Source organism: Crocodylus porosus, unplaced genomic scaffold (assembly GCF_001723895.1).
Source record: "Crocodylus porosus isolate Cpor-Errol unplaced genomic scaffold, CroPor_comp1, whole genome shotgun sequence".
Classification (NCBI taxonomy): domain Eukaryota; kingdom Metazoa; phylum Chordata; order Crocodylia; family Crocodylidae; genus Crocodylus; species Crocodylus porosus.
Window position 1 is genome coordinate 57180096 of NW_017728951.1, and position 18174 is coordinate 57198269.

The following is an 18174-nucleotide window of genomic DNA, read 5'->3' on the forward strand; positions in this document are numbered from 1 at the left end:
GGCTCCGCAATGACACCAGCCAATTCCCTTAGCACCTGCGGATGAAGGTCATCTGGGCCCAGTGACTTGGACACATCTAAGCCCTCCAGGTAGTCCTTAACTAGGTCTGAACTAACAGTCGGGGGACTCGCATCCTTCCCCGGCCTCTCTACGCTATCACCCAAGAGCACCCCATTGTCAGCAAACAGGAACACGGAGGCAAAGAACTTGTTGAAGAGTTCTGCCTTCTCTTGCGCTTCCGTCACCAACTGCCCTGCCCTGCCCTGCCCTGCCTCGTAGGGGTCCAATGTTACCCCGAGACTTCTTCTTGCTACCTATATACTTGAAAAAGGACTTTTTGTTATCCTTAATCCCAGAAGCTAATCTAAGCTCCAGTGCTGCTTTAGCCTTCCTCACCAAATCCCTACAAGCTCGGGTCAGGGAGGTGTACTCCTCCTTTGTCCATGCCCCCTGCTTCCACTGCCAGTACGCTTTTTTCTTTGCCTTCAGGCCAGCCTGGATATTCACGCTCAGCCATGAAGGTTTCTTGGACCCTTTTCCTGCCTTTCTGTACAGAGGAATTGTGTCCTGCTGCATCCCAAGGATAGCCTGCTTGAGGAAGGACCGCCTTTCCTGGACCCCCATCCTAGCTACCCCCTGGGCTCTGAGTGCCTCCCTGACTGCTGCCCTGAGCACTTCAAAGTTGGCTTTCCTAAAGTCAAGCATTTGCACTGTGCTTGTACCCCCCCACCTTTCTCTGAATAGCAAATTGGATCATTTCATGATCACTGTCCCCTAGCCTCCCTTGTACTAGCACCTCCCCACCAGGTTGTTCCCAGAGGCTAACACCAGATCCAGTATGGCGTTTTCCCTAGGGGGACGAGTACCTCCTGCATGAGGTGTAGATCCTGTACGCACATCAGGAACCTTCATGAGTGGCTAGACCTGGCTGACTGCTCCTCCCACAACATCCTTTGCATGCACAGCCTCCCCAAGCTGCCTGGAAAATTCCAGATCCAGCTCTTCCTCCTGATGTGGTGGCCTGTAGTAAACCCCTACCACCAGATCCCTCTCCCCCAACCCTGCTTGAATTATGACCCACAGGGTCTCAGTTAAGCCTTCTTCTGATCCCATTTGGAAGGTAGAACTGGTATACTGTTCCCTAACATAGAGCGCAATCCCCCCACCTTTTTTCCCCTTCCTATCTCTTCTAAACAACCTATAGCCCTTTATGTCTACTGCCCAGTCAAAAGTTTCATCCTACCATGTCTCCACTAGGCCAACCAGGTTGATTTTATTACTTGCAAGCAGAAGAGCAAGCTTCTCCTGCTTGTTCCCGATGCTTCTTGCATTAGTGAAGAGACACTTTAATCCCCCTGTGGGAGCCCTGGGCACCCCCACTTCCTGAGAGACAACTGGTCCCTTGGTATATACCTGAGCTCTTACCTGGGCAGGTCCTACACCTGGTTGAGTTATCTCTTGCTCCTGTGGATCCCCATCCCCTGACAAATTTAGTTTAAAGCCCGCTGGAGGAGGTCAACTAGCCTGTAAGGAAACAAACTCTTACCTTTGGGGGAGAGATGGAGACCATCACGCCCCAGAATGCCCTCTGCTCTGAAGTGTGGGTTGTGGTCCAGGAAGCCAAATCTGGCATGACGACACCAACTCTGGAGGTGCTGGTTCATCTCACGGATGCAGGCGCTCTGCCACTGATGGCCTCCACTAACCAGGAGGAGGGACGAAAAGACCACCTGAGCCCCCAACTCTCTCAGCTTGGCCCCCAGAACCACGTAGTCATCCATGATCTGGTCCGGACTACTCCGGGCCACATCATTGGTTCCCACATGGATGAGGACCATGTCATATTATTTTACTTATATGGATTCATAGATTCACAGATGGTGCAACAGCCCTTAGGAAATTGATATTTATAATGTTACATTATAATGTTACATTTTCAAAGAAATTGGGCCTTCCATTTTGAATACACATATATGTGTGCACAAATTGAATGCATATGGGCAATTGGATTAGTAGACAACTAGATACTTGATTTGAAAGTTTAAATGTTGGTTTCTCCATAAGTGTAAAAAGTGATTTTGGAAAATGGAAAAGAAGAAAAATTAGATGTTGCTTGAAGGCAGTGAATCATTACAACATATTGTTTTCCATCTATGGAAACTGCAATTTTAACTTTGATTGAATTTTAATTCATAGAATTTTCCTCTGTGAACATATTGCAGTGGACAGAGGTAGAACTGAGAGACCATTACCTTGGGTTTTATGGTGATTTTGTGATCTATGCCAGTGCTCAGTAGTGTTTCCTGGTGGCAGTTCAGAATCAGTCAGCTTGGATCTGAGGCAGGCTGGCCCTGGGACTTGGCTGCTGCCACTGCTTCTCCCTGCTGTCCAGCTGTGGTATAGTACAGGAAAGTTGGTTTTTGAAAGCTGCTCAGCTGTGGCATAGTATGGGTAAAGCCCCCACCACTGAAGCCCCATCTCTGCAGGCTGAATTCAGCCCATGGATCATAGGTTTCCAGCCCCTAATCTGCACAAATTGAGGAAGATTAAAACACACCAAACCCATTTTTCTTGTGATTTGGAAAAGAAGTTAGGATCGGATCTGTATTGGTTTCAACAGACTTTGGATCAGACTTTTTCAAATCAGATGTTGGTTGTCATGGGTGCAACCTGCAGATGGGGTGTTGGGAGCATGCTGTTACTGTGGTCACAAACTGGGAGTCCAGAAGTTGAGAGGTAAGGCAGAGGAAGCAGGCTAGGATTCAGGTATAACTGAGGCAGAGGATTTAGGTTGGCCAAAGTTCAGATAAGAGTAAGGCAGTCAAAACCAAGTCCCATCCAGGCTATCTGGGCAGCAAATAGAGAGACTCCTGACATGGGCTATCTCTGTTTATTGAGTTACTTAAGCATTTGGTGTGTTCTAGACATATGAAGAAGCCAGCTCTATTTTTAATTTGATGTTTTATGCAGTATTAGACAATTTCAGTATATGGTTTATTAGAGAAAATAAAAACAGTCCCCTCACACCCACACACACAGATGCTGTATCTATCAGTATGTCTGTTGGGTGGGTGTTTGTGTGCTATGTGTCTGTTTAAAAAAACTGAAAGAAAAGGAACTCCTGCCAAAGTTGCCAGAAACAGTTACTTTAGTTTTAACAGCCAAGAGTTAAAAAATATTGTTTGTTATTTTTTTTTTCCTTCAAAGAGTCCTTTTCTGAAGATCAGGCCCATGCAAGTTGTCTGAAGCTAGACACTTCAAACTGTGAGCCACCCAAAAGCACTAATCACCCAAAACTCATGGTCTCCAGATTCCACACAAGAGATCCAGCAGAAAAACAATTTAAATATAAATACAAACACAAACTTGCCAGCATGCAAAATGTGGAGCCATAGAAACTAAATAAATCAGCAGTAATATAAAGCTGCTGCTTTTTTTTAATGCAATTTTTATTTTGGAGAAAGCCAGATTTGGCTTTGTTGTTTAGTTTGAAGTGACAACACAAAAAAGCCTGTATCTTTGAGTCACTTTTTGATTATCATTTGGAAGTGGCTGATTTTCATTAGCGATAAGTTTGTAAAGGAATATAGAAACTCCTTCTATTTCATTATATTCATGCCTTGGCTGTCAAATATTCTGCACACCTCTACTGTTGTTGTTCTACCCAGTAGTTCAATGGGTCAGCTGAAAAACAAAAGGAAAATTCAACCCAAAACAAGAGCATCATAGTTAATATTTTGTAAACAACTTTCCTTTATTCTGAGGTAGAAGCAGGAACAAATGACATTTTTAGTAAAGCATAAAAAGAGGATTTTCTTAGCATTTGTCAAACACTGCAGTGATTCTGAAAGACTAGATGGCATTCAAAAATCTGTCTTTGTGTTTCAAGTATCACAGATCCAAAGAGCAAGTATAGATACAGTAATGAATGCTTGTTTACTGAATTTAAATGTGCAGAATCCAAACCTTAGGTAGACTGCATTAATAAAATAGTTAACCTGTAAACAAAATGTCTTTGTTACTGTCATTATTTCAGCGCACCTGCAAAAGGCACTTGTTTAAAAAAAATGCTTGATTCTTTTCTGGAATTTTCCAGAAATGCCCATACTATAATTCCCTGTAGTACTATAATGCACCCTCCTTTTCAATGATTCAGGCTTTTTTTGACATGTAAGCCTATATAGAAGGCATTTCAGAATGTGATAGAATTGCTATACAACTGAGTCACCAAAAGTATGCCTTGAGTATACTTTTTTCCAATGCTGGAATTCATTTGGATGATTATCATATAGTTTCATAGTAGCTAGGGGTCAGGAGGGACCTGATCCTCTGCCACAGGCAGGAATGAATGCTTTTCACAAGACCCCAGACAGGTGATCATCTAACCTCTTTTTGAATTTACCCAAGGTAGGAGTGAGGACCACTTCCCTAGGATGTTGGTTCCAGATTCTGGCCACCCGAACTGTAAAATATTGCATCCTGATCTCTAACCTAAACCTGTTCTCCATCAGCTTTTTACCATTGCTCCTCGTCACCCCAGGTAGTGCTGGGAAGAATAGGGCTCTTCCTATTTGCTGATGATGTCCCCTGATGATTTTGTAGGCAGCCACCAGGTCCCCCTTCAGCCTCCTGTTGCTGAGGCTGAACAGGTTCAGGTCCCTCAGTCCCTCCTCATAGGGCCTGTCCTGCTGCCCTCTCACCAAGCGAGTGGCCTTCCTCTGAACCCATTCCAGGTTGGCCACATCCCTTTTGAAGTGCTGTGCCCAGAACTGGATGCAGTACTCCAACTGTGGCCTGACCAAAGTTGCATAGAGAGGGAGTATCACCTCTCTGGACCAACTTGAGGTGAATCTTTGGATGCATGACAAAGTATAGCTGGCCTTACTAGCTGTAGTCTGGCATTGTCGGCTCATGTTCATCTTGGAATCAAAGATAACTCCAAGATCCCGTTCCGCCTCTGTGCTTTCAAGAGTGGAACTCCCCAGCCTGTATGCATGCTGTGGATTCCTTCTCCCAAGGTGCAGCACCCTGCATTTGTTGAACCCCATCCTATTCTTATCTGGTCACTTATGTATTCTGTCTAAATCTAGTTACAGCCTCTCTCTCCCCTCAAGTATGCCCACATCACCCCACCTCTTAGTGTCATCAGCAAACTTGGACAATGTGCTTTGATTCCCCTCATTTGAATCACTGATGAAGACATTAAACAGTGCGGACCCGAGGACCGAGCCCTGGGGGAACCCACTGCTCACATCTCACCAGGTTGAGTACGACCCATCCACCACTACTCTCTGGGTGCGCCACATCAGGCAATTTTTTACCCATCCATCAATGCCACAGTCGCTTAATTTATTAACTTATTTATATCAAATAAGTCTATGTTAAAAAAGCATTAGTGTCTGTTGCAGTAGGTCTGTTCCTGGCCTCATTTTTCTTCTTTTTATAAGACTTCTCTATAATTATATGTGTATTTCTGAAGCAAAGTTAAATCACATTATCTAGATTTTACTTGTTGGAAAAGAAAGGGATACAGATGCAGATACAACAGTGTCATAGGTTGGGGTCCTCAAAGACGGCCATGATCTCCTAAGGCACCTCGACTGTGCCAATTTGGCTCAATGGGCACCCTCAGTTCTTGCCTATCATGTCTTTCATGGAAAATTATAAATAGGGAGGCTGCCTTTAAGTCCTCTTGGACACGGTTTGATGGACTCTCTGAACCCTGTGGGTTCCCAGACCCCTTGCAGGTCCCATTTCATGATGGGTGTTTCAGAGGCTTCCTAGCCTTTTGAGCTAGATGCATGGCTCCAACCACCCCTTTACCATGCCCCAAGCCTCACAGATGGTACTGGCACTGTCGTGTCTAGGCCTCATTATAATTCGGCCCCTGTCGCTGGACCCCTCGGCACTGGGCTCTCCACAGCCCCTGTTGCTGCACCCTTCTCTGGTTCCAGGGTCCCCACCCTGCCATGGACCCCCAATGAGGCCTCCTCCTTTCCCAGATAGCCTCACCCAAACCACCGGTCTTATAAAATGGCAAACAAAACATAAGCCCCTGGGTTGTAACATAACACAAGCTACATAAGGTGCAGGTGCAGGTGCAGGCGCAGGCTAATTTCCTCATAACTGGTTGCCATGGCAAACTGCACCTGGGCTCCTGTCTGGCTCTTTGGGCTCTTCCCAGGCAGTTTCTGCTCTTTTAGGAGCAGGCACCTAAGTGCCCTGTGACAAATAGCTATTTTCATTTTATTTATTTTGGATGTACTTATTATGATCATTGACCATAATTAGAAACCTACCAAATACATGAGTTTGCAGATTTCATGGAAATTGTTTAATTGGCAGTCTCCTGTGAAATATCCAGTCCCCTGTGAAAAAGTGCAGGGAGCCAGCTGTGTTCAAGAAGACAGCAAACAGCTGGTAGAAAGCTGTGTCCTAGAACGGCCAGGGAAGGGAGCAAAATGAGAAAAAAACAAAGTCAGACTGCTCATCTTCTGAAGTGGGAAAAGGGGTGGAGTGCCGGGAAAAGATCCCATCTCTGTGTTTCCAGAAGGGGAGACAGGGAACCAAGGAAAAGCCTGCCAAAAGTCTCCTTCTCCTGAAGCTGGGGGGAGGGAGGGGGGGAAGGGAGAAGGGAGGGAGGGATGACATTCATTGTTTCTATTACTTTATTTTAGCCAGGTAGCTAGCTTTACACTTCAATTGGGTATGGGAACTGTTTAATTGCCACACAAAGACAAACTGTAATTATCATGCTCTTCCCTTGATGAGGGTGATAATTATTGAATTAACAAGTCAGGCAGCTCCATCTAGGGCTTTCAATCAATGCCTGGGAGAGGTGGGACTTGTGGGGAAAGTCAGAGGCAAGGAAGGGCCTACTTTGTTCTGCCTTCAAAATGGTAGCCCGAGACATGATACGGGTGTGGAATCAGGGGCCCCAGCTGTGTTACAACCATGTCATTGGCCTCTAGGGCCCCATGAATTTGGTTGGTGCCTGACCATAATGGATGGTGCATGTGATAAAATCCCCAGTTAATGTAGATGTACAAAACTGTTTTGACATCATGGTTTGAACAGTGTTCTGAAGAAATAAAATCCTGTGAAAGTAATATGTATTGGTATAAAATCATGGGGGGGGGTTTGTTTTGTTTTGCTTTTTTTGAGGGGGGAGGGAGGAATTGTTTGTTCTTTTGTCTTGTGAGTGGCTTAGAGCACATCAGGATAAAACTCCTAACCTGGTTTGAAGCAGTACAAAATTGCTTTCAGCGGGGAGAGGATTTAATCCTCGTAATATTAGGAAAATCTATGGCATCGATAATCAAGCTACTGTCAAATGCAGTTCTGTTGTTACAGCCCTGCAAAACTCAGATTTTGAGATTTGGCTCACAGAGGAATTTCAGGAGTTTTGCAGAAGCTTAGATTTAGACTTTTGGAGCTCCTAAGTTTATAAGAGTAGAGCTGGTATAGTGTCCTGTGGAGCTTTATTCAGTACAAACCTCTGAAAAATAATATAGCTTTGTGTACTGGAGAATTTGGCTAAGTGGACTTCAGAAATTTTAGGCTACCTCTACATTACTGGAGAAAAAAAGCTTTAAATAGGGGCTGTTGTCAGGTTGTGTTTAAAAGTAACTATCACTCCACTTAATTTTGCCATGCTGGTCCCATTTCTTTCCATCCTTGTTGGAAATCTATGCAGATTTAATGGCAGTCATACTTAAAGGGAAAGTTCTAAGTACAGGATTTAAAAAAAAAAAAGAAACATGGACCGGAAAGAGTCTCAGATCACTGAGTCCAATCCCCTGTGCATGATGCAACCATTAGTTCAAAATGATATATAAGGCTAACTTTTCTTGTTCTTTTCTAACACTAGGCATAAAATACCTAATTAAAAAAGACAAAACAAAAACAGTAAAGTGAAGTAAGATAAATAATATGAGCATTAATAAATAACTTGGAAATGAACTATATAATTATAAAACTAAATAAATAGTGGTACTATTATGGTCAATAATTGCTTGTTTTGTTGATGAAAAAGGGCCTAGGAAATGATTGTTATAAAATCTTGACACTCACATGGATAAATGTTTCATTATAAAACAAAGATGTTAGCTGCAAGATTTTTCTCATGGTCAGGAATGAGAATTCAGTGTAAAGAAAGTGTTTTCAGTAGAAATTAATTTTAAATATGTATTTCTTCAATGCTTCATTGTAAAATCAAAAGAAACTTTATGACTATGAAAAATGTCTTTGCATTCAAATTGAAAGATCAAAAGTTTTATTTGACCCTTTATTGATTAAAAATTTTAGGGCATGTGTAGATGAAATGGGGACCCTAAATTGAAGTGGTGTGTTTTTAAAAATACTGCTTCAGTTTAAAGTGAAGTAAACCCATGTTGTGTACACCTCTGTCTTACCTGCCCCTCTGGTTGCAGGGAGGGGAGGGCAAATTGCCAGCAGGCAGAGTGGTCCCTGTGCTGTAGGGTGTGGAGGGAGCTGGTACTTCCCTCTGCAACAGCGGCAGCACCCGCCTGTGGGCACCTGGCTCGGGCAGTCCTGAGGGGCACCACAGCTGCAGAGGCAAAGACCAGGTCCCTGCACAGCTCATGCAGGCAGGCAGGCAGACATATTGGGGGGAAATCAGGTTCTCTGCTTTCTTCTTTTTTTTCCTTCGGTGGAGCCTGCCTACCTGGGCTGTTGCCAGACTGCCTGGACAGGCTGCCTGCACAGTCCCTGAGCCTCATGGAGCTCTGTAGGGTAGCAAACTCAAACTCCTCTGGGGTGTTTTAGTTTGTTGCTACCTAAAGTAATTTAAGATGCATTATGCTGCTGAATGTGCTACAGTGGCTGGAATTAATGCGCAATATACCACTGCTGCATGCAAACACCAGCATCATTAAAGCAGTGCAAAAGCATTTAACCTGCTTTCAAGTGTTGTACACACATGCCCCTCATTTCATCTATACACTCCGTTATATGTCACATGTATATGTCTTCCTTTTGACATGTGTATGTTATCTGATATACATATAGGACAACATTTTACTAAAAAACATGGAAGAAGATGGTGTTGTAGGAGAGCAAGAGAGAATGAGCTGGGAGAAGAGAGAGCATATTATTCAATACCAATATTTTCTTGCAATAAATTAGGGAGATCTTGTATGAGCAGACAGGTGGAGACAGGAGGAGGAGGTTTTGAAGATTATTTGACCACCTATATCCATCTGTTGTCTTTTGGTTTTCATATCCTTAGATGGTAATTTTTTTTGAGACAGTCTTTTAATTCTGTGCTTATGAGTGTCTATGATGGGACAGGACCTTAAGCACTAAGCATTAAGTAAGGCTAACAGTACTGATAAGACATTTTGAATGCATTACCCTTTCTTCCTGTTTGATAAAGGTTGTACTCTTAACTTTAAAAAGCCTAGACTGAAACTGATTTTTTCTGATCTTTTTTATAGATATTCGTGGGCTGCAGGGCTTTTTGGACCAGGCCTCAAGACTAGGACTTGATGTATCTTTACAGAAAGTGGACAGAAACATCAGCAGAGTTTTTGCCAGTCTTTTTACCACTATGAAGACAGAAGAATTGAATCGCTACCGTGACACATTACGAAGGGCTATTTTGCTTCTAAGCCCAAGGGGAGCCCAGACTTTCATTAATGAGGTTAGCAGTTTTCTTCTTAAAGAATCTTCCTTACCTTGCATGATATCTTAAATTTTTACATGATATGGACCCATATAAGCAAAAGTAGATATTTTGAAAATGTGCCTATTGCTGTCAACTGTGTATCTTAGTTGCTTTCCATTTTCATGGAATTATGTATTCCAGGGTACCTACATACCATTAGTAAACAGAAATACAAGGAAAGAAACTGTATAAACTGGGAATATCTTTATGGTTGAAATCCGTGGATCCAGGGTAAAAGATGTATGTTGTTAAAGTTTGTTCTACACAAGTCTATGGAATAAGATGTACTAGCATGACAGCTGAACCACAGTGGTTTTGCTACATACATAGTAGAAAGTATCTTCTGTCTTATTTCTTAATGGTTTCTTAAGATAAGTGAGACTAATTAAGAATGGGGCATAGCTGTTGGGCAATGTTATTAATACTGGTACATGAGCTATTATTTTACTATTTATTTTTTATACTGATTTTTCAATTTAAGGTTGTAGCCCAAATTCCTTTAGATTACAGGTAAGAGTGCATGCAGTATAGCATGTTGATATAATACAAGTAGAAGATCTGCAAACCCAGAGATCTGCATTAGGAAAAAAGGTAACTATAAGTATGGTTTAAAGCATAGAAGTCTACGTATAACTTGACATAGGTGACAGATGTTGACTGAGTTTCTTTTAAGTGGAGTGATAAATGCAGCAAACCAGCTGATAGGACAAAAACTGCAAAAAGATGTTTGAGAAATGCAGAGAAGGGGAAAATGAAAGTTTACCTTGTGTTTTGTAAAAAAGTGAACTCAAATTAAGAGTACTGTCAGCACTATTGCTATGGTAAGTGGTTGTTACAAATACATTTAGTAATGAAGTAAGTATTAAATAAATCAGAGACCCAAAAAGAAGAGGGATATGGAAGTCCAGGACAGAAAAAAAGGGAAAGTGCATGGATGTAAATGAATTCAGTGTCTGCTTTAACACAGTATAAAGGAAACCTCTAAATGAAATAGAAGCGTGAAGAAATATTTTCAATATGGTGGAAATATGCTCATTAGCCTATTCTCAACTGCTTCAGATCCACACTGGTGTGGTATATGTAATGCAAGTACTGAATATTTTGGTTTGCTTGATTGTCAGGTTGTAGCTTTTGTTCTCTAATTAAAATACACTACTCCATCCAAGTGCTTTGGAGCCTTCATCATTCTAATATCCCCTCCACCCCCTATGCATACATGCACGTGCACACACACATGCAGTGTGTGTGAAACAGCTGAACCTAATTCGTTTTAATTGGTCTTAAAAATTCTGCTAACACCTGTTGTCACAGGCCAGCTGGGCACTGTGAGTGTATCCATTTAGTTGCAGACTGACTGAGCACTGCAACTTTATTAGCCACTGGGATTTTTGGTTCGGGATCGAGGAGGTGATGTTGGGAAGGAAAGCAACGACAAGTTTCACTTATAAAAAAGAATACATTTTACTTGTGACAACAAAAGATTTAGTTTGCACATATAATAGTTAATAAAAAGTTTAAGCTAATAAACAGACAACAATACAGATTAAAATTGACAGTGATAATAAAACAGATAAAGAAATTAACTAAGAGTTCCCACTTGGTTAGTAACTTATCTATACTCCCTCGGTTAGAAGATGCACGTCAAGCTGAATCAGTGAAGTCAGACGTCTCTGAACTGAGCTGCCGGAAGGAGAACCGGTGGAAGTCCCTCAGTCAGGATCTGGTCCTCGCTCTCACAGGGAGTAAGAGAGATCCATGGGGGTATGGGACAGCAATGACCCTTCTGTTCCATCCTTCCCGAGGGTAACTATGACATGTGTGTTCTTTTATATCCTATGTATGCTAATTTTTTAGTTATATAGCCATTCATAATATTGCTTTATAGTTGTTATCCTATGGGGTTAAAAGGTGTTAGAAATCTTTATAATAAGTTACTGCTCAAGCTTGGGTTTATCCAATAAGCAAATTGCAACACAGCATCTTCAGGTTTGAAATTAGCAATACCCCACCTAAATCCAGCCCCTTCAGAACTCTCTGGCTATGCTTTTTTGAGATGTCCTTTCTTGAAATGTACTGGACAAGCTAGGCAGTTGAATCCAGTTTTTATCATCATCAAGGCTAAATCCTGAGCAAGAAAAAACTATTAGGTCAGCTAATTTCACAGCTATAGCTTTGTCTTCAAGGCCTAGTCAATTCCATAAACAGTTAAGTTACATTTGTGGATTACAAAATACAAGTTTTATATTAGACAAAAGTTCCAAACGCCTCTAAGAAGCACATAGTTATTGCTTATTAATTTCTTTGGTTCTGGCCATCACAACCTATTCTGCTAAATCTGCTAACACCTTAGCAGAGGTAAGAAGCTAAAAAATATTCTGCAGTGTTTTAATATGTGAAAGATGAACATTTAAAGATTAAAGCTTTAGTAGGTGTAAGTATCTAGGAATTTGGCTTTAGATTTTGCACTTTCTATTTAAAATACAAGGAATGGACCTTGTTATTTTGTTGCATTAAATCCTAGTATATTGAAAAAAACAAAACAAAACCACAAGCAAACAAAACACTAAATCAAAATAAATTATCTCAATAAGTGTTTACTGGTGGATATTGGGTTCCAATCATCATTAATGGATCTTTCAGCTTCAGTAAACTATGTTGATATAAACTTTTTATTTGTGTATTATGTTTTAGCATGGGAAGCACTTGATCTGTGGTTACAGTCTGCCTTTGCATTCATGAATAAAAGTTGCAGGGATTTTATCTAGGGTAAGCACTTGAGACTATAATTCACCTGGGGAGTTGCAGTCAGTACTTTCTCTATTTATTTCATGTACGGCCTTCAACAAAAGGGTTGGTTTTCATATATGTCCAAATAAAAGTTAGTAATAAGCTAAAGCAAAAATATGTGTTTTTCTCTGACCTATGCCTGGAAGTTCTGTTTCCTTTCAATAATATGACTACCAGAAATGTTAATAAGTGTTACATACATTGGGAGGACAATATCCCTACTAGAGTGTAAGGACTAACACATTAAATAATTTTAACACTCATCCATGCCTCAGAGCAGTGTGGTATTATAAGCATTAGGAATAATGAGCGTTATATTTTTCCAGATCCCTGCAGGGGTTTAACTGTGGGCAGATATGAGAAGTAATTTATTTGACAATCTTCCTTTATTGAAACTTGATTGATTCAGAAAAAGCTTTAAAAAGAAAATTTAAATCTTGGAAATAAAACTCCCAAGAGGCTTGAGGCTTGAGGCATTGCTGTAGGGAATGATCCTGCACTGGCAGGAAATGGACTTAAATGGCACTGAATATGTGTCAATCATTTCTATTATCATTAATCTTTCTAGCTATATCTTATCTAGCTAATCGTGCAGAATATAAATGCAATGGATTGTTTACAATACAGGGTAAAATAATGTTGAGTTTCAACTTCCAACTGAAGTGTTTTTTATTTAACTGGCAGAAACACATGTTCAAAGTATGTGGAAGTGGAGGAGTCATCTCAGAAAAGCCAGGAAGCAGTTCTGTGCTGCACACTCAGGACTCTTAATCTATCTGCTCTGCCAGGGTTAGGCCTGGGTGTTGCAGGAGCAAGTGGGTGAGTCCCATTTCTCAGTGGTCTTCCCAGGTTCAGCAAGGAAGTGGTATTAAATAGCTTAAATAATCTGTGGGTATACTTGTAACGTATGGTAGTTTCATAAATAATGAATAATAGACATCTTTCAGCTGAAATGGGGTCATATGAGTCTGCTTGCTAGTTGCTGAAAGAGGTAAATTTTCATTTCAATTACAGGGGGCTGCTAGGGCTGTGCAAAACGGCAGCATTTCATTTTGAATTTTGTTTCGATTCGAAACAGCTGTTCTGTTCTGTTCCATTGAAGCACGGTCGAAATGGTGAAACTGTTTTGACATTTTGCCCGTAGGATATCATGGGGAAGGTCAAAACAGCCTATAACTGTCGAGGTTGAAACAGCAAAATCAAAATGAAATAGATATAGTCAAAACAGCCTCAAAACAAAATGAGGCAAATCAAAATGTTTCACCGTTTTGAGGCTTTTTGGATATTTCGCCCATAGGCTATAATGGGGAAGCTTGAAACAGCCCATAACTTTGTCATTTCTGGCCTGATTTGGATGAAACTTGCAGGAATGGTAGCCCCATCTGAGGGCATGAAGCCTGACAAGTTTCAATGAGATAGGTTTAGGGTGTTCAGGGAAACTGCATCCCAAAATTGTGAAGGGAAAACTCATGTCACATGTATGTATTAAGCCACAGTGGGGTCAAAACTACAGGCATGCTAGCCCCTGGTGAGGCCACAAAGCTTGCTAAGTTTCACAGGGACAAGTGCAGAGGATTCATGGAAACTGTAGCCCAAAATCTTGAAAGCAAAACTTGTGTCACGTGTATGTGTTAAGCCACAGTGGGGTCAAAACTGCAGACATGCTAGCTGCTGCAGAGGCCACAAAGCAGGCTAAGTTTCACAGATATAGGTGCAGGGAGTTTGTGGAACCTGCACCCCAAAATCTTGAAAGCAAAACTCATGTCACGTGTATGTGTTAAACCACAGTGAGGTCAAAACTGTAGGCATGCTAGCCTCTGCTGAGTCCACAAAGCCTGACACATTTCAAGGAGATAGATGCAGGGGTTTGGGGGAAAATGTACCTCAAGCGCAGACAAGCAAAACTCGTGACATGGGTGATGCTGTGTGTGTTTAGGCACAGCATAGTGAAATCTGCAGGCCTGCTAGCCCCTGCTGAGGCCACAAAACCTACCAGCTTTCAAGGAAATAGGTGCAGGGGTTTTGGGGCCCTGCGCCTCTAGCTGCTGACAGGCAAAAGTCATGTTATGGGTGCTTGTGCAATTGCGTCTGTCTTGGGGCATGCGGGGTGGTGGGGAAAACTACTGAAGGCCTGGCTGCTAAGCCATGCTGTGGTTACAAAGCCTACCAGCTGTTAAGGAGATGGGTGCAGTAGGGTTCTGGGGCCCTTGACCACTAGCTGCTAACAGGCAAAACTTGTGATATGGGTGCTTGTGCAACTGCTGTCTCTCATCGGGCAGCAGGACTGAAGATTCCCTATGACTTGCCACCACAGACCTGGGGTTAATAATTTACCACAGTATGACCATGAGCTGGGAGTGCAATGCTGTAGCCAGCAGGACCAACAATATGCTGGCATGCATCAACTGATGCATCTCCAGCAAAAGAATTTCAAAGAAGTGATTCTCCTGCTCTACTCGGCTCTACTCAGCATTGGTGAGACCGCAGCTGGAGTACTGTGTCCATTTCTGGGATCCGCACTTTAACAAGGATGTGGTAAAGCTTGAGAGAGTCCAGAGAAGGGCTACCCATATGATCAGAGACTTGCACAGCAAGCCATATGAGGAAGGGTTGAGGGACCTGGGACTTTTCAGGCTGAAAAAGAGGAGGCTGAGAGGGGACTTGGTAGCAGCTTACCACTACATCAGAAGTGTACATCTAGGGCTTGGTGAACAACTGTTCACCAAGGCACCCTTGGGGAAAACTAGGAGTAATGGTCACTATCTGGACACTCTAACTGTGAAGTAGTTTTCCCTAATGTTGAGGCTTAAATGAGCCTGAAACGATCTTCCAGGAGTTTGTGACCATTACTCCTAGTTTTTGTGACATGAGTTTTGCTTTCAAGACTTTGGGGTGCAGGTTTTCCAAACACCTTGCACTTAGCTCCCTGCAGCTTTTTAGGCTTCATGCTTTCATAAGGGACTACCATTCCTGTAAGTTTAATCGAAATCAGGCCAGAAATGACAAAGTTACAGGCTGTTTCAACCTTCCCCATTATAGTCTATGGGCAAAATGTCAAAACAGCCTAAAAATGGTGAAATGTTTTGACTTGCCTCATTTTGTTTCGAGGCTATTTCGACTATATCTGTTTCATTTTAATTTTGCTTTTTCAACCTTGAAACAAGTCAAAACAGCCTCAAAACAAAACTGGCAGCAAAATTTTGCACAGCCTGTATATCCAGACTTTGAAGGGTCAAGGAAGTTTAGATCTGATGTCTGGATTTATAGAAATATGAGATGGTTTTGGAATTCATATCCAGGTCTATATGCCAACTTTCCAAAGTGCATGTTTACTTCAAGCCCTCTTTCTGGCTTGAAGCAAACCTAGGCACAAAATAGTGAGTTTCTTTTGAAGTAGTGGCTGTGAACTTTAATCACAAAGGAACAAACTCTCCCTTCTGCATCTAAAGACCTTTTTCAAAAAATGGGATGAACACACAAAAATTCAACCAGAATTGGTATATGTACATGTCCCTGCATGGTAGTTCATAGGGCCAAATAGGGACAGGCCAGGAGAGAAAGGAGCCATGGGATCCATTACTATGTAGTTTTTCTGGTTGGCTGTTTTTTCCACCTTTATAGAGGCACCAGGGCTCTAAAAGGTTGATTCCATCTCCGAAGCAACTTTGGGTTAGGGAAGGACTCTTTTCCTATAGGTCATTGCTGGAGCTATATATCATCCAGCCAGCTACTAAAGCTAAGGAATAGGTCATTGTAATTTAAGTAATAGTATATTTGGACAGATTGCCTCCTGTATTGGGACAGTTAAGGGCTCTTTACTATAGAAAGGCATCAGCAAGCTGTAGAGAATTGAAAGAAGGATGACAAAAATGATAAAAGGATTGGAAAGTATGACCTGTGCAGGGAGGTTAGACAAACTTCCTATATCCAGCCTGATTAAAGGAGAAGTAACTGACAAATACTCGAGAAGAAATAGCATGGAAGGAGAAGGAGGAGTTATTTAAGATGGTCTTGAGTTGTCTATGAGGACTTTCCTAAAAGTGAGGTCGATTAGATGATGAAAACGCTTGTCAAGTCAGGTCATTGTGACTTCATCATTTAAGGTGTTCAGAAGTAGATTAAATGAAATGTTCAAGGACTTAGCATACAGGTCATTCATATACCAATTTGGAGGATGGACTATATAACTCAGGAGGGCTTTTTCAAGAACTGTCAGCTATGCTTCTGTTTGAGTGAGTGCAGGCTAGTCTGTGTAACCACCCATGCAGTGAAGAGAAATAGATATCTTAGTTAAGTACTCCATAAATTTACTGTAGCTGTACAGTACTTGTGCAATTATTTAGAGAAAATACATAACACAATATTAATTTTAATATAATATTTATTTAAAATGACAGGTTGTCTCAGACACTGTATAGCATATCATCACCTTATCTTAATTTATTTTGGAAGATCAGTAGATCCTAAACTGCAGCATGTTACATAATTAGACATTGTCAGCAATTAGAAATGGAAATGGAACTCCTGGCTTCCAACTCTCCCATTTGTGACACACTGTCACCCAGTTTACCTATATGAATTATGTATGGTTTCTTGAGAATTCTGTGTTCTTAATTGTGAAAACAAATAAATGGTTTTTTTCTGGAACTAAAAATCTTTCTCTTTCAAAATAAGTTAATGGAAATGAACTTTCATATTGATTAACTTAATTATCTAGCTTTTTGGCATTCTTTTATTGATGGATGCTTATAATCCTTTGCATACCCATGAACAAACAGAAGTGCATGGATATGTATTCCTATCCATGTTCATATAATTTATAAACAAATATTTATGAGGAATCTTACCTACAAATATTTTTCTGTTTCCTTTAGATTTTTAGAAATTAACATATTTATTTACACAACAGTTTAGTAGTTAGTGCAACAGTTTTTGATAGTAGGTATGGTTTGGGTATAGTGGTTATGAGTCGAAGAGCTCTGTGCTACCTTATATTAAGTTAGTTTAGGTATCTCTTCATGGGTTGCCGTCAGACTTTTGACTGTAGTGCAGATATGACATACGCTTTCTTATACTCCAAGCTGTACATTACTAAATCAAATTGCATTTCCAAGTGATCACACTGGACTGTTCTGATGGTTTCATAAATATGTTTTACAACATACTGTACTAGAAGATATTTTATTAAATAAAATTACTTGGAGTTGTATAAATGTAACCAGGGTTATTATGTTCTGTACTTTCCTGTTAATATTAAGAGTCTTGATAGAGCTGTTTATAGAACATGATCATATCACTTACATTTTGTAAGACAGAAAACACTCAAGTGCAAGGCGTATATTACAGGCATACCTCATTTTATTGTGCTTCGCTTTATTGCGCTTTGCAGATATTGCGGTTTTTTACAAATTGAAGGTTTGTGGGACCCTGCATCGAGCAAGTCTATCGGCGCCATTTTTCCAACAGCATTTGCTCACTTCATGTCTCTGTGTCACATTTTGGTAATTCTCGCAATATTTCAAACTTTTTCATTATTATTATATTTGTTATGGTGATCTGTGATCTTTGATGTTACTATTGTAATTGATTTGGGGCGCCACAATCCGCGCCCATATAAGACGGCTAACTTAATCGGTAAATGTTGTGTGTGTTCTGACTGCTCCACCGACCGGCCGTTCCCTCATCTCTCTCCCTCTCCT

At 41.2% G+C, this 18174-nt stretch overlaps 1 protein-coding gene across 2 annotated transcripts in view; it reads left to right on the plus strand.

Moving 5' to 3' along the window:
• Positions 1 to 18174, plus strand: part of GRID1 (glutamate ionotropic receptor delta type subunit 1) — a 1072773-nt gene that overhangs the window by 557860 nt on the left and 496739 nt on the right. For both annotated transcript variants that reach the window (XM_019555843.1, XM_019555842.1), the window contains exon 4: positions 9459 to 9664. In XM_019555843.1, the coding sequence (XP_019411388.1) occupies positions 9459 to 9664 (206 nt within the window). The remainder of the gene's footprint in view (positions 1 to 9458; positions 9665 to 18174) is intronic.